Source organism: Aquarana catesbeiana, linkage group LG04 (genome assembly GCF_042186555.1).
Source record: "Aquarana catesbeiana isolate 2022-GZ linkage group LG04, ASM4218655v1, whole genome shotgun sequence".
Taxonomy (NCBI): Eukaryota; Metazoa; Chordata; class Amphibia; order Anura; family Ranidae; genus Aquarana; species Aquarana catesbeiana.
Genome location: NC_133327.1, coordinates 459,435,874 through 459,455,763, shown reverse-complemented (window position 1 = coordinate 459,455,763; position 19,890 = coordinate 459,435,874). Strand labels below are relative to the sequence as shown.

At 42.2% G+C, this 19,890-nt stretch overlaps 1 protein-coding gene across 3 annotated transcripts in view; it reads right to left on the bottom strand.

The window, feature by feature from the left end:
- The window catches only part of TAF5L (TATA-box binding protein associated factor 5 like), a 66,916-nt gene that overhangs the window by 19,346 nt on the left and 27,680 nt on the right, over nucleotides 1-19,890 (bottom strand). For all 3 annotated transcript variants that reach the window (XM_073627539.1, XM_073627541.1, XM_073627540.1), the window contains one exon: nucleotides 11,495-11,599. In XM_073627539.1, coding sequence (XP_073483640.1) covers nucleotides 11,495-11,599 — 105 coding nt within the window. The remainder of the gene's footprint in view (nucleotides 1-11,494; nucleotides 11,600-19,890) is intronic.

Sequence of the window (19,890 nt, the reverse complement as noted above, 5' to 3'; positions counted from 1 at the left end):
CTCTTCTAAAGAAAAAAAAAAGCCCGCAAACAGTTTGTTGAAGACAAGCAGACTAAGGACATGGATTACTGGAACCATGTCCTGTGGTCTGATGAGAGCAAGATAAACTTATTTGGTCCAGATGGTGTCAAGCATGTGTGGCAGCAACAAGGTGAGGGGTACAAAGACAAGTGTGTCTTGCTTACAGTCAAGCATGGTGGTGGGAGTGTCATGGTCTGGGGTTGCATGAGTGCTGCCGGAACTGGGGTGCTATAGTTCATTGAGGGAACCATTAGTGCTAACATGTACTGTGACATACTGAAGCAGAGCATGATCTCCTCCCTTCGGTGAATGGGCCACAGGGCAGTATTCCAACATACCTCCATGATGACCACTGCCTTGATAAAGAAGCTGAGGCTAAAGGTGTTGGACTTGCCAAGCATGTCTCCAGACCTAAACCCTATTGAGCATCTGTGGGGCATTCTCAAATGGAAGATGGAGGAGCGCAAGGTCTCCAGCATTCACTAGCTCTGTAATGCCGTCATGGAGGAGTGGAAGAGGACTCCAGTGACAACCTGTGAAGCTCTGGTGAACTACATACCCAAGAGGGTTAAGGCAGTGCTGGAAAATAGTGGTGGCCACACAAAATATTGACACTTATGGCCGGTGTACTCACTTTTGTCGCCAGCGGTTTAGACATTAACCGATTGCCGCCCGCCGGCTGTCATATGACGGCCAGGCAGCGCGGCTCTCGTTCTGAGAGGGCGTCATATGACGCCCTCGCCTTCCCGGCCCACATGGGGGCACGCGCCGGCGGCACTGGCGTACGCCGCGTCACTGGGGACCCGATGCACGTGCCCAGCGGCCGCGATGTCCACCGTGTACCCGTGATTGCCCGGTAACAGAGCAGGACCGTGGATCTGTGTGTGTAAACACACAGATCCACGTCCTGTCAGGAGAGAGGAGAACCGATGGTGTGTTCTCAGTACAGAGGATCACCGATCGGTCTGCTCCCCTTGTGAGTCCCCTCCCCCTACAGTTAGAATCACTCCCTAGGAAACATAATTAACCCCCCGATCACCCCCTAGTCTTAACCCCTTCCCTGCCAGTCACATTTATACAGTAATCAGTGTATTTTTATAGCACAGATCGCTGTATAAATATGAATGGTCCCAAAAATGTGTCAAAAGTGCCCGATATGTCCGCTGCAATATAGCAGTCACGATAAAAATCGCAGATCGCCGCCATTACTAGTTAAAAAAAAAAAAAAAAATTCTATAAATTTATCCCCTATTTTGTAGACGCTATAACTTTTTCTCAAGCCAATCAATATACGCTTAATGCGATTTTTTTACCAAAAATATGAAGAATACATATCGGCCTAAAACAGAGGAAAAAATTTGTTTAAAAAAAAAATTGGATATTTATTATAGCAAAAATGTTCAAACTTGTCACTCTTGTTTCGAACGCAAAAAAAAAAAAAAAAAAAAAAAAAAAAAAAAAAAAATCGCAGAGGTGATCAAATACCACCAAAAGAAGCCAGAAGCAGAGCATGGACTTTTGTGAACACTCAGGGTGCAAAGGACAGTTTGATTGGCAGTGCTACAAACTAGAATTGCTGCTTTCACACAAAATGCAGAAATCCTTGGTGTGATGGAAATGGGAATATGGAGATAGGCATCTTGTACAAGAAATTATCTCGAATGAGGAAAGCAATAATAGATCTCATAGGTTCTGGAATTCTGGTACACAAATCTGTTAGGGATTTTAAAGCCCAATGTCCCCATTTGGTTTTGAGACTGTAAATAGATTTGAATATAAACATTTTAACGGTTCTTCTGAAAGAACTAGTCCAACCACTCCTTGTGCCTGCAGTCATTAAAGCTGCCTTCCTTTGGTCAAAAGCTGGAAGAATAGAAGGTTAAAGGCAAGAAGCAGACACAGAAATTTTATTTTGTACCCCTTTCAAAAAGACAGACTGCACCCAGAGGTCTGGGATGTCTCAATTCCAGAGTGGCACACACCAACAAACAGAATGGGGATAGTCCATTACAAAAAAGGCTTCTGGGAAGGCTTGGTGGGCCACAGCTCAGGACATGAGGAAATGTTAAACCTTGGTTTTTAGGTTAACACCTGAGGAGAACAGAAAGATCCCTCCAAGTGGAGCTAGAAGATATATGGGTATGAGACCTAGACTTTTTCTCATGGGATAGATCTATAATCCCAGTTACATCTTTGATGAATTTGTCAAGGGATTCCCCAAAAAGGCACTGACCATCAAATGGCATGCATAGAAGACATTTCTTACATGCATGTTCAGCAAACCAAGCACCTAGCTACAAAATTCCGTGCATATGCACAGAGATAAGATTCTTTAGCCTTGAGGAATTACATTCTCAAGAGCATCAAAACAATAGGGCTGGATTAAAGTGACCCAAGCCCATATATCTATATGGTTTACTTACCTATCTCCAACGCTCCAAGTGTCATTTCTCTCTTGTGCTTCATTACTCTGTTATCAGCAGTCACTTCTGACATGTTCTCCGACACATGAGACAACAGTAGCTGAAAATTTTTGTCGGGGAGAGAGCTTGTCTATTCACATTCGTTCCTCTGCCTATGTGGAGGGGGAGGTTGTCCCTTTCCTCCAATCAGCTCTCGCACAGTACAAGTCCAGACTCGCCACCCACTGCTGAAAGAGGAAGAAAGATTTCTAACACGATCTCACGATCTGCACTTTCCAAAGAGTGCAGAAAGGGGAAGACAGCAGATATACAAGTAAAACTTATGTAAGAGGATTTGTTTAATCTCTGTATCATCTGAGGCTTTTCAATTCACTGGGTATAAGTGAGAGATTACAACCACTTTTAAGACATCAGTTGTAATTGCTCTTACAGAGCAGGGTGTTTAAAAGACAGGTTCTTGGCCTCTGCTCACTTGTCTCAGCCAGTTGACGATAGTCTGGCAATTAAACATGGCAGCAATTGTTGGCTGCAGCACTGGACCTGCAAGAGAAAATGACCCCTTCAAAATACCCATCAACAGAACCTTTAATGGAGGCAACCTCCTCAACAGGAACCCTTTTTTGCTGTACAGTAAAGAACTGCAAGGTGTTTGAGGAATGAAATGGCAGGATCCACTACTAGAATAGTGCATTACTTTTCCATAGGATAAATATTTAATAAGTGCTTGTGCTGAGAAGCATTTGAGACAAATACTGGCAGGGGTTACCATAATACACTAAATAACTCCCAAATCCTCTGCCCAGTAAACTTCATAATGTGTTATGCCATGCCACTGATAATGTTTTAATAGTTCACAATGCAAGGCTTTTTAAGCTCCAGGCTTTGCTTGTCACAGTGGGCATAGTCTTGAAGGGGTCTTCAGGATCGGGGAATCATAGAAATAGACCACAGTGCTGGACCTGTAAAGCACCCTGCAGCTAAATTCACACAAGGCACTTCATGCCAAGGTGAGCTCCCAGCGCTTCCTACCGTGGCACACCTGCAAGCTCAATGCCAGCCACTGCTTCCTGGTCACTGGCTTTGATTGACAGCATCAGGAGCCTATGGCTCCTGCAGCAAAGCCAGTGAGATCCAGAAGTGAGACGAGGAGCGAGCTGCTGCAGATGGGAAAATTTAAAGAAAGTTTTCCAACTAATGATCACCATTTCAACATATTTTGGACTTGAACTTTTGCTATATACAATTTGGGTTTGGAATAACTCTTTTTCAAAGCACGTATTTTGCCAACATTTTTCTCACTTCTAAGGACTTACTATTGAGTAAATTTTTTCTTTTTTGCTGCGATTTAATATGTTATAACTATTCAAAATGTTTTTTTATTTTTATGTTGAATATTCTACTAGCGCTTCCTATTTATATATCTGTAGATGGGGAAACAGCTGTATCAAGTGAGGACTCAAATAATATAAGGAGGGGTGAGGGGGCAATACTTTTACCTAAATATTTTTTACCTTAATGCATTCTTTGGTGTATTTTCTTTTCAAGCACTTCTTTCACTGCCTGTCAGTGACAAGAGGTTACAAAGTAGCAGGGCGGATAAAAATTGGTTAATCACATGATCAAAAACCAGAGGGTGGTCTCTTTGGGTTCCCCAGCAGCACTGAGCAGAATTTTCTGTTTCTGCTGCTTTAGAGGAATTTCTTCAGTGATGGTTGCAAGATCAAAAGGCCTAGGCAATCATTAACACACTCACTGGAGGGAGCCTAGAACAATATTCCTTCCAGAAGAGGTAATTCAGCAATATTCTTTTTCTTAATTTACACATGACAGCAAGATTATCAGCAAGACATTTGAACACAGGCCCACTTTTTAGTTTTCAGTTAAAGAAATTTCACAAATTTCAGTAAATAAAACTGGTAGTGCAGTAATACAGGGTTTCTCAAATCGGGCTCCGCCAACATTGCAGAGGACTTTCGGGTACCCTGGGACCACACATTTTTTTTTACAGTGTCCCTCAAGGATAAGAAAAAAAAAAAATGTTGAGAAAGACTGGCTTAGGGAAAGGTAAGTAATGGTCAAAAGAGAAGGCAAATAAATGCAAGGTAATTTAATTACTAAACACAGACTAAGCTAACTATCAAAAGTAGTAAACCTATTCAAAAACATTTTCCAATTCTCTACTCCAGACAAGTCTAAACTGATGTTCCAAACAATTAGCTGTCAAAAAAAAATCAAAGTAAGATGCTGCACTTTTCTAGGTCACAATACACCCCCCTTCCCTTACCAAAAACTACAGCTTGAAGAAAATCCCTACTAGCCAAATACCTAAAAGTTTTCAAGCAGACAGAAGTATATAGTATGTAGACGAACGGTTTACCAAACATTCATTTAATTGGACCTGAATACTAGGTTATTAAACTTTTATCAAATGTGTTTTGATCAACGTAATAATGATGCAAAATGTGTTAGCTACTAAAAAAACATAAGTAGTAGTTTTTGGGTCAATACTAGGGACATTTTCAGGAGGTGAGTGGAACAAACATATCCAGGAAAATGTTAAAACTAAGAAGGTCCTTAGAAACCAGAGACACCAGAAAGCATGCAGACTGAGCTAGTGTAGTATGCATAGATGCACATGGAGGCCAATGCACAGGAGTGGTGCTCCAACTGTTCCAGCATTGCTATTACCCCAGTCAATTTCAGCATACCTAAAGTCGCCCATAAGGGCCGGTTCACACTGCTGCGATGCGGGAACCCTGCAAATCCATTGCAGGTTCCCGCATCGCAGGTTTCCTGGCGGCAGTTCACACTGCCCTATGCGAACTGCTGGGACTGTCAGTTAAAAGTTGACACCCCCAAATCAGTTTGCAGATCGCAATGCAATCTGCAAACTCGGACAGGAATCGGATCGCATGGGTGTGAACACCCATATGATCCGATTATGCTGCAGACAAAAAAAAAAAAAAAAAAAAAAGGGTCCTGTGCAAGTTTGATGCGAATTCAGCCATACGCTTTGTATGGCTGAATTCACATCGCACAGAGATCGCATGTGATTTGCACTGCAGTGTGGTGACATCGCAGCAGTGTGAACTAGCCCTTAACCGTCTCAGCTCTTTTTACCGATGCAAGGAGCGAAGTCTCTATCTTCTTATTAACACTGGGAAACATGTAACAAGATGCCATAATTAAATTTGAAGTATGTACATCCATATGCTGCTCCACCCATAAAGCTTCAGCTCCATCATACTCTCCATAAACAAGGTTCTCTTTCACACTTATTTTTAAGCCTCATTGCACACAGTACGTTTAAATGTCGCTTTTAGAAGCATTTTGTGTCCATGCACACATAGAGGTTGACAAACATTTAATGGCAGGGGTGTTGAGAGGAAGATAAAAAAAAAAAAAAAATAAAAAAAAAACCTGCCAGTGCGTTTAGGAGCAGCAGAATTTTGGCAGAAAAACCGCCAGATGGACCTAAACATGCCTAAACACTAGACACTAATCGCTTCAAGCCTTGGAGTATTCATTCATTTCAACTACCAGAATAAATTCATATTCTGGCCAATGAAATAAACGCCCAAACGCTTCACGTGTTTAACCACTGGCCGACCGCCTAACGCAGATATACTTCGGCAGAATGGCACAGGCAGACAAAATCACGTACCTGGTGCCCGAGGCGGTCGGCTTCGTTAGGGGAACGATCCAAGCTGAGGGGGGAGACCACTCATTCGTGGCCACCCCCTCGCGATCGCTCCCAACGAATGAGAATCTTCCTCTGCTGCTGTATAGTAAACAGAGGCAGAGGAAGTGATGTCATCTCTCCTCGGTTCGGTATTTTCCGTTCCGGCGCCGAGGAGAGAAGACATCTCAGTAAGTGCACCAACACAACACACACAGTAAAACACACCAGGCACACATTTTACTCCCCATCACCCCCGATCACCCCCTAATCACCCCCCCCGGTCACAGTGCCACCAAGCAGTTTTTTTTTTTCTGATTACTGCATTGATGTCAGTTTGTGACAGTTAGAAGTGGTAGGACAGTTATTGGTAGCCCCCTTTAGGTCTAGGGTACCCCCCTAATAAAGTTTTAACCCAGTGATCACCCCCCAGTGTCACCAAGCTATCGTGTTTCTGAGTTTCTTAGTGTCACTGGTGACGCTAGTTAGGGAGGTAAATATATAGGTTCGACGTCAGCTTTTTATAGCGTCAGGGACACCCATATACTACCTAATAAAATTTAACCCCTTGCTTGCCCCCTAGTTAACCCTTTCACCAGTGATCACCGTATAACTGTTACGGGTGACGCTGGTTAGTTAGTTTATTTTTTATAGTGTCAGGGCACCCACCGTTTATTACCTAATAAAGGTTTAGCCCCCTGATCGCCCGGCGGTGATATAACTTAGGTTTTAGGGTCAGATAGGGTCTGCGTTGCCCCAAGCAGCGTCAGGTTAGCGTCAGTACCGCTAACACCCACGCACGCAGCATACACCTCCCTTAGTGGATCAATATCTGTTCCAATCAGATCTATACTAGCGTCCCCAGCAGTTTATGGTTCCCAAAAACGCAGTGTTAGCGGGATCAGCCCAGATACCTGCTAGCACCTGCGTTTTGCCCCTCCGCCCAGCCCACCAAAGTGCAGTATCGATCGATCACTGTCACTTACGAAACACTAAACGCATAGCTGCAGCGTTCGCAGTCAGGCCTGATCCCTGCGATCGCTAACAGTTTTTTTGGTAGCGTTTTGGTGAACTGGCAAGCACCAGCGGCCTAGTACACCCCGGTCGTAGTCAAACCAGCACTGCAGTAACACTTGGCGACATGGCGAGTCCCATAACTGCAGTTAAAGCTGGTGAGGTGGCAAGCACAAGTAGTGTCCCGCTGCCACCAAGAAGAAGACAAACACAGGCCCGTTATGCCCATAATGCCCTTCCTGCTGCATTCGCCAATCCTAATTGGGAACCCACCACTTCTGCAGCACCCGTACTTCCCCCATTCACATCCCCAACCAAATGCATTCAGCTGCATGAGAGGCATTTTCCTTATGTCCTCCCGAGTACCCCTACCCAAGGAACCCCCCCCCCCCAAAAAAAGAATTTGTGTCTGCAGCAAGCGCGGATATAGACGTGACACCCGCTATTATTGTCCCTCCTGTCCTGACAATCCTAGTCTTTGCATTGGTGAATGTTTTGAATGCTACCATAAACTAGTTGAGTATTAGCGTAGGGTACAGCATTGCACAGACTAGGCACACTTTCACAGGGTCTCCCAAGATGCCATCGCATTTTGAGAGACCCGAACCTGGAACCGGTTACAGTTATAACAGTTACAAAAAAAAATGTATAAAATAAAAAAAAACGAAAAAATAGTTGTCGTTTTATTGTTCTCTCTCTCTATTGTTCTGCTCTTTTTTTACTGTATTCTATTCTGCAATGTTTTATTGTTATTATGTTTTATCATGTTTGCTTTTCAGGTATGCAATTTTTTATACTTTACTGTTTATTGTGTTTTATTGTTAACCATTTTTTTGTTTTCAGGTACGCCATTCAGCTGCAGCGCGGATTTATTTATCTTGACAGCAACAGCGTTTGCTCCCACGATATATAAAGCCGTGACTCCAGGGCAGCAGGGGCGGAGGAGCGATTTGCTCCTAACTTTCGGGGAGGATGCCCCCATGCTTCGACATATATAAATGGTGCATGTATGCCCATCATTAGAAGTGGGTGGATGAAGGGAGGTATTCTAATGGTGGGCATACCCACCAATCAATCTTTTTTTCGTGCAGCCCACAGGCTGCATGAAAAAAAAAAAAAAAAAAAAAAGAGGATTACAATATATGCCCAACAAGGACCAGCAACGTACTGGTATGTTGCTGGACCTTGAGTGGTTATACCAGAACGATGCCTGCAGGTTTAGGTATCATCTTGGTATCATTCTTTTCAGCCAGCGGTCGGCTTTTATGTAAACGCGATCCTAGCAGCTAATTAGCCTCTAGACTGCTTTTACAAGCAGTGGGAGGGAATGTCCCCCCCTCTCACCGTCTTCCATGTTTTTCTCTGGCTCTCCTGTCCCAACAGGGAACCTGAGAATGCAGCCGGTGATTCAGCCAGCTGACCATAGAGCTGATCAGAGACCAGAATGGCTCCAATCATCTTTATGGCCTAAGAAACTGGAAGCTACGAGCATTTCATGACTTAGATTTTGCCGGATGTAAACAGCGCCATAGGGAAATTGGGAAAGCATTTTATCACACTGATCTTGGTGTGGTCAGATGCTTTGAGGGCAGAGGAGAGATCTAGGGTCTAATAGACCCCATTTTTTTTTTTTTTTTTTGAAAAAGAGTACCTGTCACTACCTATTGCTATCATAGGGGATATTTACATTCCCTGACATAATAAAAATAACAAAAAAAAAAACAAAAAAAACAAAAAAAAACAAAAAAAAGCAAAAAAGCACCCGTCCCCCCCTGCTCTCGCGCAAAGGCGAACGCAAGGGTTGGTCTGGCGTCAAATGTAAACAGCAATTGCACCATGCATGTGAGGTATCACCGCAAAGGTCAGATCGAGGGCAGTAGCAGTAGACCTCCTCCGTAAATCTAAAGTGGTAACCTGTAAAGGCTTTTAAAAATGTATGTAGTTTGTCGCCACTGCACGTTTGTGCGCTATTTTAAAGTATGTCATGTTTGGTATCCATGTACTCGGCCTAAGATCATCTTTTTTATTTCACCAAACATTTGGGCAATATAGTGTGTTTTCGTGCATTAAAATTAAAAGAAGTGTGTTTGAAAAATCGCTGCGCAAATACCATGTGAAAAAAAAAATGAAACACCCACCATTTTAATCTGTAAGGCCTTTGCTTTAAAAAAAATATATAATATTTGGGGGATCAAAGTAACTTTCTTGCAAAAAAAAAAAATTTTTTTCATGTAAACAAATAGTGTCAGAAAGGGCTTTGTTTTCAAGTGGTTAGAAGAGTGGGTGATGTGTGACATAAGCTTCTAAATGTTGTCCATAAAATGCCAGGACAGTTCAAAACCCCCCCAAATTGCCCCATTTTGGAAAGTAGACACCCCAAGCTATTTGCTGAGAGGCATGTCGAGTCCATGGAATACTTTATATTGTGACACAAGTTGCGGGAAAAAGACACTTTTTTTTTTTTTTGCACAAAGTTGTCACTAAATGATATATTGCTCAAACATGCCATGGGAATATGTGAAATTACACCCCAAAATACATTCTGTTGCTTCTCCTGAGTATGGGGATACCACATTAGTGAGGAGTGAAATCAAAAATTTACGCCCTTAGAAATCCTGAAGGCGGTGCTTGGTTTTCGGGGCCCCGTACATGGCTAGGCTCCCAAAAAGTCCCACACATGTGGTATCCCCATACTGGAATTGCACCATTTTGGGGTGCAATTCCACATATGCCCATGGCCTGTGTGAGCAATATATCATTTAGTGACAACTTTTTGTAATTTTTTTTTTTTTTGTCATTATTCAATCACTTGGGACAAAAAATTAATATTCAATGGGCTCAACATGCCTCTCAGCAATTTCCTTGGGGTGTCTACTTTCCAAAATGGGGTCATTTGGGGGGGGGGGGTTTGTACTGCCCTGCCATTTTAGCACCTCAAGAAATGAGATAGGCAGTCAAACTAAAAGCTGTGTAAATTACAGAAAATGTACCCTAGTTTGTAGACGCTATAACTTTTGCGCAAACCAATAAATATACGCTTATTGACATTTTTTTACCAAAGACATGTGGCCGAATACATTTTGGACTAAATGCACGACTAAAATTGAGTTTATTGTATTTTTTTTATAACAAAAAATAGAAAATATCGGGGGTTATTTTTCAAAATTTTCAGTCTTTTTCAGTTTATAGTGCAAAAATAAAAACCGCACAGGTGATCAAATACCATCAAAAGAAAGCTCTATTTGTGGGAACAAAAGGACTCAAATTTCATTTAGGTACAGCATTGCATGGTCGAGCAATTAGCAGTTAAAGCGACGCAGTGACAAATTGTAAAAAGTGCTCTGGTCAGGAAGGGGGTAAATCCTTGCAGGGCTGAAGTGGTTAAAAAATGCAGCTTTAGGCGTATTTGTGACGCTGCTTTTCTCCTGCCGTTTAGATAAACTGGGCAAACCCCAGTGTAAATGGGCCTTAGATCACTTCATGCATAGACACAGACACACTGCCACCTTTTCATTCTACCCTGTCTCTCCAAAAGAGCATAGCCAGGAATAATAATGGCCCAATTAAGTGAAGAAGGCAAAATTCATCAATAGCATTTAACTCGTAGTTCTCTTTATGCACCAAAGCTCCTAACTCTCCTTTTTGCTTGCCAGACTTCTGACATGGGTGAGCAAATACTTGAGAAGTCATTGTTGCATTTTGCACTTGTATTTTCCATATCTTTTTTGTAGTACAGATAGTACTGTAATCACAATGGGCAAAAACTTTTTTACGTTCAGTTTCTTGGGATTGTTTTATCCAAATCATGCAATTTAATAGAAATAAAACTTTTTCACAGAAGAGAGTTTAACAAGACTTGTGGCCACTCATTAAAATTAGAAGAAAAGAGGTTTAACCTTAAACTACGTAGAGGGTTCTTTACTGTAAGAGCGGCAAGGATGTGGAATTCCCTTCCACAGGCGGTGGTCTCAGCGGGGAGCATCGATAGCTTCAAAAAATTATTAGATAAGCGCCTGAATGACCACAACATACAGGGATATACAATGTAATACTGACACATAATCGCACATAGGTTGGACTTCTGTCTTTTTTCAACCTCACCTACTATGTAACTATAACTATGTATATGCAATGATCCCATGTTCAGGTCTCTTTTTCCAGAAACCATTAGCCAGCATCAGAGACCAAATGATAAAGCAGGTTAGAAAACTTGCCTCAATCACTACTACTGTTCCCTGCTGAGATAAGTGATGCAAGCACATCTCATTTTCTCTCTCCTCCCTAAATGAGGTATATTTTATTTTTTTTTTATTTTACTGAATTCATAAAAGGCATATAGAATATGAAATCTACTCACCTGAAAGGAAATTTCGAAGTCGTGCAAACTGCAATTCATATTGTTGTGGGTCAACCTGGCAGGGTGCTGAAGACACTGCATTGGCACAGCTTGATTCTGCTTGTACTAAACAAAATAAGGAAAGCAAACGCACACATAAGTGGAAAAAATATCCCTAGTGGATCAAGCATCATTGCTCATATCAACATCAATTTTTGCATTTCTTCACCATTTTCTTTGAGGGCTTTCCAGTTTAGCTAAAAAAACAATTAAAAAAAATAAAAAAAATAAAAACTGCTTCAGGCCCTTCACTTATGGCCCCATGCACATAGGGCTGTCTAGGAGCAATGCATCAGTTCTAGCATTTTAGTTTGCCCAGGAAGGACAGGTGCAGCATCCAGTCCAGCTGCAGGCATCCTGTCAAAGTCTATGGCAAGCTGTGGCTGGGTGGGGCTGAATGCCCTGCCAAGTGGTACCAGTGTTTAGGACCCTGCACATTCAGGAAAGAAGATTTAGAACGCAGGTGAGTGTCAGACCCCTTTCATACTGGGGCAGTGCGGTCGTTAGGGATAAAGCGCCGCTAGTTTTAGTGGCGCTTTACCGCTGTTATAGGGGTGCGCTTTAAACCCCCCAGAAGGGGTTAAAAGCGCCAGCTTAGCGCTGTTTTCAAAGCGCTTTGAAAATGGTGCCAATTCATTTCAATGGGTAGGGGCAGTGAATGAGCAATGTATACACCGCTCCTGCACCAGCCCCAAAGATGCTGGTTACCGGACTTTTCTTCCCTGTCCTGCAAGCGCACCGCCCCTATGTGAAAGGTGAGGCTGCAGAAGAGGCAGTTTACAGGTGCTATTTTTAGCGCACAAATACCTCAGTGTGAAAGGGGTCTTAATAAAATACCTCCAGGGCTGACAAGGGATGTGACTAAAAATGGGGATACAATAAAAAAAAAAAAAAAAGAAAAAAGTAAGGAGGTCTAAAATCAGAGATAGTTTAGTTACCATGCATTTCTGCAAATGTCTTTTTGGAGGCAGTTTTTATCATTTTAAATCAAAAGTGACAGTTCTACATGATATAAGGTCTGTTTAAATGTCTCCATTGCAAAAATATTGTAAAAGATAAAAAAAAAAGGACACAAAAAAGTGGATAGAAAAAGTCTACACACCCCTGTTAAAATGTCAGGTTTCTGTGATGTAAAAAAAAAAAAAAAAAAAAAAAAAAAAAAAAAAAAAGACAAAGATAAATAATTTCAGAACTTTTTCCACCTTATTGTGACCTATAAACTGTACAACTCATTTGAAAAACAAACTGAAATCTTTTAGGTGGAGGGAAAAAAAAAAAAAAATTAATTAATATGGTTGCATAAGTGTGAACACCTTTAAACTAATACTCTGTTGAAGCACCTTTTTATTTTATTACAGCACTGTCTTATTGGGTACAAGTCTATCAGCATGGCACATCTTGACTTGGCAATATTTGCCCACTCTTTGCAAAAACAGTCCAAATCTGTCATATTTGCGAGGGCGTCTCCTGTGCACAGCCCTCTTCAGATCACTCCACAGATTCACAGCCCTCTTCAGGTCTGGGCCATTCCAAAACTTTAATCTTCTTCTGGTGAAGCCATTCCTTTATTGATTTGTGTTGAAGAGTATATATCGGCCTAAACTGATGAATAACTTTGTTTTGTTTTTTTGAATATGTATTATAGCAAAAAAAAAAAAAAAAATTTTAAAAAAGCAATTTTTTTTTTCAAAATTGTCGCTCTTTGTGCAAAAAATAAAAACCGCAGGGGTGATCAAATACCACCAAAAGAAAGCTCTATTTGTGGGGAAAAAAGGACGGCAATTTTGTTTGGGTACAGCATTGTGCGACCGCGCAATCGTCAGTTAAAGTGACGCAGTGCCGTATTGCAAAGAATGGCCTGATCATTGACAACCACTTAAGGACCGAGCTCCTTTGTGAGATTTGTTGTTTACAAGTTAAAAACATTTTTTTTTGTTAGAAAATTACTTAGAACCCCCAAACATTATAATTTTTTTTTCTAACACCCTAGAGAATAAAATGGCGGTCGTTGCAATACTTTCTGTCACACCATATTCGCGCAGCGGTCTTACAAGTGAACCTTTTTTGGAAAAAATACAAGTTTTTTGAATTAAAAAAAAATAAGATAACAGTAAAATTAGCCCAATTTTTTTATTGTGAAAGATAATGTTACGCCGAGTAAACTGATAGCCAACATGTCACGCTTCAAAATTGCGCCAGCTCGTGGAATGGCAACAAACTTTTACCCTTAAAAATCTCCATATGTGACTTTTAAAAAAATTCTACAGGTTGCATGTTTTAAGTTACAGAGAAGGTCTAGGACTATAATTATTGCTCTCGCTCTGCCGATCGTGGTGATACCTCACATGTGTGATTTGAACACCGTTTTCACATGCTGGCGCTAATCACGTATGCGTTTGCTTCTGCACTCAAGCTCGTCGGGACAGGGCGTGTTTAAAATTTTTTGTCATATTTATTTTACCTTTTTTTTTTTTTTTTTTACAATTTTTATACTGTTTAAAAAAATAAATAAATAAAAAGTGTCACTTTATTCCTATTATGTAAACATCCCTTGTAATAGAAAAAAGCATGATAGGACCTCCTAAATATGAGATCTGGGGTCAAAAAGACCTCAGATCTCATATTTACATTAAAATGGAATAAAAAAAAAAAATTAAAATAAAAAATGGCCCTTTAAGAGCCCTGCAGTGATATGGAGATGGGTGGGAGCCATCTTTCCCTCACTCGTCTCCAGGGGACAGGCGCAATCGCCTTTGCCCCTGCGGACGGCTCCGGTAAGCGGCAGAGGGCAACAGATCGTGGCGGGGCCCCTTTCTCGCCGCCGATAAAGGTGATCTTGCGGCGAATCCGCCGCAGAGACCACTTTTATCCCAAACCGGACTGCCCGCTGAAAAGGAGGATGCCGGGGTTATGGCAGCTAGCTGCTGCCATAACAACGATATCCTCCTTCAAAGTACCAACGTATAACGACAGTGGGTGGCCCGGAAGTGGTTAAGGGGGAAATTCCTTCTGGGGCTGAATTGCTTAAATGATAGCAGGTGTGTACTGACCCCTATTTAACATGAGTTTGAATGTGATTGGTTAATTCTGAACACAGCTACATCCCCAGTTATATGAGGATGTGCACACCTTTGCAACCACATTATTTTAGTTTTTTATTTTTACTTCCCCCTAAAAGATTTCAGTTTGTTTTTCAATTGAGCTGTACAGTTTATAAGTCACATTAAAAAGGTGGAAAGTTCTGAAATCATTTTTGTTTTTTTACATCACAGAAATCTGACATTTTAACAGGGCTGTGCATTTTTTTTTTATATCCAATGCTTAGTTCTGCAGATTTTAGGGTTATGTTTCTTAGAGGTAATCTGCTCTTAGAAAAATATGCATGCTGTCATTCTGACTTTCCATTATGGAAATGCTAGTTGCCTGGTTGTCATGCCAATTCACCTGCTTTAATATTTTGAGTTACAGACCTGGACCAATTATAAATGCCAGAAGCCCTATTTTCCACAGGCTGATGTTTGTCCCAAATCAGTGACTCATAGTACAAAAGCCACAGACATCCAGGATAAATATATTTTTAAAACAAAGTTAGTATCCATCACTAGGATATCCTGCCTCACTGACCAAAAGAAATGTGCAGATGGGCAAGCTTTAGCACAGAAAATGACCAGTTACACTTACTGGTAACGGTGTTTCTGGGAAATCTTTCAGGACGGCACCCTGAGAGATGACTGGTCCCACCTGACAGGAAACACAATCAAGATAGAGGTAAAAAACCCCGCCGCTCCCTGTGTTCCTCAGTTGTGAAAAAGTACTGACCCACACCAGTGCACGAGACTGAAAACACCTCCACTGTTCAACTATTTAAATAAACACAAAACGAGTGGGAAGTAGGCCTGTCATCCTGGAAGACTTCCCAGAAACACCGTTACCGGTAAGTGTAACTGGTCATTTTCTCAAGTCGTCTTCCAGGACGACACCCTGAGAGGAAGAGCAAGTAGCTCAGGCCTACCTTAGGACAGGACAACAGCCTGCAGGAACTTCCTTCCGAAAGCCAGATCCTGAGGTGACAGAAGTTCCACTCTGTAATGTCTCAGGAATGTGCTCTGACTCGACCACGTTGCTGCTCTGCAGATCTGATCTAGCGATGCTCCAGCCCTTTCTGCCCAAGAGGTTGCCAGAGACAGAGTAAAATGTTCTTTGAGATTAGCTGGGACTGTACTACCTGCTTGTTCGTAAGCTATAGAAATGGCTTGTCTAATCCATCTAGCAATTGTTGTTTTTTTTTTTTTTCAAAAGAACATGTTTATTGTTGAAAAGAAAATTCAACATACATTAATAATTACATATCATACAAACGTAGGATAGGATATTGTACATTGAACATAGGTAAATACATTTTAACCTGTGGAGTGTACCAGTGCATAAATACCTATAAGGCTTTAAGTAACGGAAATTGGCATTTTCCCTGAATTATCTCTTCCAAAAACAGGAGTTATAACAGCAAGTACAGACTTTAATGTATCGCATTGCGGCATTATATCGGACGGTGACCGTGTCCCACTCATCATATATACAGGTTAACATCATAGGTTAACTCACACATGTATTAGCATTGTTTAACCATTTATCCCATATTTTATGGTACTTGTTTGGGCATCCCCTGTGTTTGTACATAATCTTTTTATATGGTAATGACGCATTCACTTCTCTAATCCAGGCCTGTACTCATCCAGTGTTTAGCGACTAATTTTCTGGGACAAAATAATGATTCACTGAGAAATGTAACTAGGGATCTATCTGTGGTGGCATCTGGAAGTAGCCCGAGGAGACATAATTTGGGGTCAAGTTGGACCGGTGATCCCATGTGATCGTGCAGGAATTTTATAATCTGTGTCCAGTAGCTTTGTATCACCGGGCACAACCATAATAGATGGAAGAATGAGCACGGGTTACTAGTGCATCTTGGGCAATTCGGGTTTTGGTGTGGGGAGAATTTGGCAATTCTAGAAGGCGTGAGATAGGATTTATGTATTATATACAGCTGAGTCAGGCGTTCTGAAATTTTAGGTGACGTTTTTTTAACATTCTCCAGTATATCTTCCCAATCAGAGTCGTCTATTGGCCCTACATCTTCTTCCCATCTAATCCTAGCTGTGTCAATAATCCTTGCTACCGACTTATTTCGCAGCGCAGTGTATAGAGTGGAAATAAGTTTGTCTGGGTTTGTTCCTGTAATCACATCTACCAATGATAGTGTTTGTGGGTTGGGGAGGCCATTCGCAAATTGAGTTCGGAGCGCGTGTTTTAATTGCATATATCTAAATTGCATGTGTGGGGGGGGGGGGGGGGGGTCATATTCCTCACATAATGTTTGGAAGTGTCTAACACCGAATATAGTAATGACCTGGAATAAGAATACTATCCCTTTAGCGGCCCAACTGGTAGCCCCAGGTAGGGATACCAGCTCATTCAATTGAGGATTGTGCCACAGAGGTGTGTGCGAGTGAAAGAAGTCGGCTCCAATAAGTTTGGTCGCCCTCTCCCACACGCATCTATGTTGGGACAGCAGCAAGTTTCGATCTTCTCTCTTATGCCTCCTGTTCCCACCTCTAAATAACACTTGTAATGGGGAATATAAGTTACTATTAGTTTTCTTACATACTAAGAATTGGTACCTTTCTTCATCTGTCTTGTGGATATAATAAAAGTGCGAGAGCTGAGCTGCTATGTAGTATGTATACAAATCCGGTAGGGCTGCCCCTCCTGAGGAGGTCGGGTTCTTGAGCATATTCCAGGCCAATTTGTGTCTATGAGAGCCCCAGACAAAAGAGTTAATAATTTTATCAATTGTTTTAAAGATTTTAAGGGGAATGAGTATTGGGGAGTTCCAGAGCACATAAAGGAACTTCGGCAATAGTATCATCGTAAACAAGTTGATTCTGCCCATTATTCCCAGTGGGAGTCTTGCCCAGGTTTGTGTATGGGATTTTAAGTATGAGAAGAGCGGTTCTATATTGTTAGTGATAAATTCCAGTGGGTGCCTAGTAATCTCTATGCCTGAATATTTGATGGAGGCAACTCTTTGCAAGGGAAGAGAAGCCGCGCTGTGCGTTGGAGATGTCATGTCTAGGGGGAGGATCTGAGACTTGGACCAGTTCATACTGAGACCTGAGTGTTTACCAAATTCCTCGATGGTCGATAGAACTGCTTGTAGAGATGGGCCAGTATCCTCTAGGTAGAGAAGCATGTCATCTGCGTACAAGCTTAATGTCTCTGTCAAAGGTCCCATACGCAACCCACGAATATGTGGGTTTTGCCTAAGGGAAATAGCAAGGGGTTCCACTGCTAGGGCATACAATAAAGGGGACAGCGGGCATCCCTGATGAGTTCCCCTTCCCAATGGAAAGGGATTGGATGTCCATCTATTCACTACCACACTAGCCACTGGGGAGTAATATAGTAATTGTACCCATTTTATAAATTTAGGGCCGAATCCATAGCCCCTGAGACATTCCCACAGGTATCCCCATTCCACCGAATCGAACGCCTTTGCGGCGTCAAGTGCCACTACCGCTCTATCTCCCGTATTCTCGTGGTCTGCTTGGATATTCACGTGCAGGCGTCTGAGATTCATTGCTGTGTTTTTCCCAGGCATGAATCCCGTCTGGTCGGGATGAATGAAGGAAAGAATACTATTATTGAGGCGCACAGCTAGTATTTTGGCTAGTATTTTTATGTCAGCTTGAAGGAGCGAGATTGGGCGGTATGATTCTGGTAGTTGGGGATTTTTACCTGGTTTAGGGATTACTATAATTACTGCCTGGCGGAGAGTTTCAGGGAGGGATTCCGTATCAAATATGTGATTATATAATTTCAAAAGTTCAGGGGCTAGTATCTCCGAATATGCTGCATAAAAGTCTAACGGTATGCCGTCCCCACCCGGTGCCTTAGCTGGTGCTAATGATGCTATGGCCAAAGCAACCTCATCCACTGTAAGAGGGGCCTCTAGGTCTTGCAGTTGGATCTCAGATAGTTTTGGAAAGGAGACATCCCGGAGAAACGTACTAGTTTCCTGTGCAGTGGCTCTTACCTTAGAGGAATATAAATCCAAATAATATTTCCGAAATGCTTCTGCAACTGCAGGGGGGTCTGAGAGTATGTCATTATGGGGACCTATCAGGGTTACTACCACTGGGGGGCTAGTGTCCTGGTGGGCCAGGTATGCTAATAATTTACCGCCACGCTCCCCTTGTTCGAATACGCGTTGTTTTAGAAAGAAGAGTTTCTTTTTAGCATTTTCATATTGTAAGTGGTCTAAGAGACGGGTGCGTAGTCTAATTGCCGCTGCTCTGTCCTGAGTGGGGTCTTTATGAAATTCCTGTGCTAGTAGGTCTGCTTTGTCTAAGGCTTGATTAATAACTAGGGTGGAGGAGGCCTTTATTCTGTTTATGCGCGAGGAGAGGACTGTGCGAACGTGTAATATGTAGGCTTCCCAAACATGTCCCACTGGGGCAGTGTCCTTGTTAACATTAAAGTAAAATTGCCATTCTTTGTGTATGTCTTCTTGATCTTTCAACATTGAGAGCCAGAAGGAGTGTAGACGCCAGGTATGAGGTCCTGTGTTCTGGGCTAATTGGAGAGTTGCCCAACAAGGGGCATGGTCAGAGAGGGATCTAGTGTCATATCCTGAGCCTGATAGTCGGGAAAGTAGTGTGTCAGAAATTAGAATGAGGTCAATCCGGGACATGGTGGAGTGGGTTGACGAGAAGCATGAGTATGTCTGGTCATGGGGGTGATTGTATCTCCATGCGTCAGTCAGTGAGAATTCCTTTAGCGTGCGTCCTAGTCTAGTGATGTCAGGGGGGTGGGCACTCTGGCTCGACTGTATTCTATCCATCTGGGGGTTTAAAATCATATTGAAGTCCCCCAACCAAATTGCTGGTATATTGGGGTGTTGTGTCATATAAAGCAAGCCTTCTGTGATTAGATTTATATGGCGGGGGTATGTAGAATGCCATGATCAAATATTGCGAGCCGTATAGTGTAGGAAGATAAAGCTACCTTGGGGGTCTGTGCGCACCGAGATAACTGTGAAGGGAGTAGTTTTAGCGATAAGAACTGAGACCCCCCCGAGAGTATGGAGAGTGGGTGGCATGGAATGCCCATCCTATCCAGGGCCGCTTCAGCGCGAGCTGAAGTCGTCCTGTAACATGTGTCTCAACTAATACAGTTATATCTGCACGGTATGTTTTAAGGCAAGTAAAAATTGCCGTGCGTTTTAGTTTGTCTCGGATCCCACGGATATTCCAAGTGAGAAATTTCAAGTTAGCCATGTGAATGGCGTAGCAAATTTT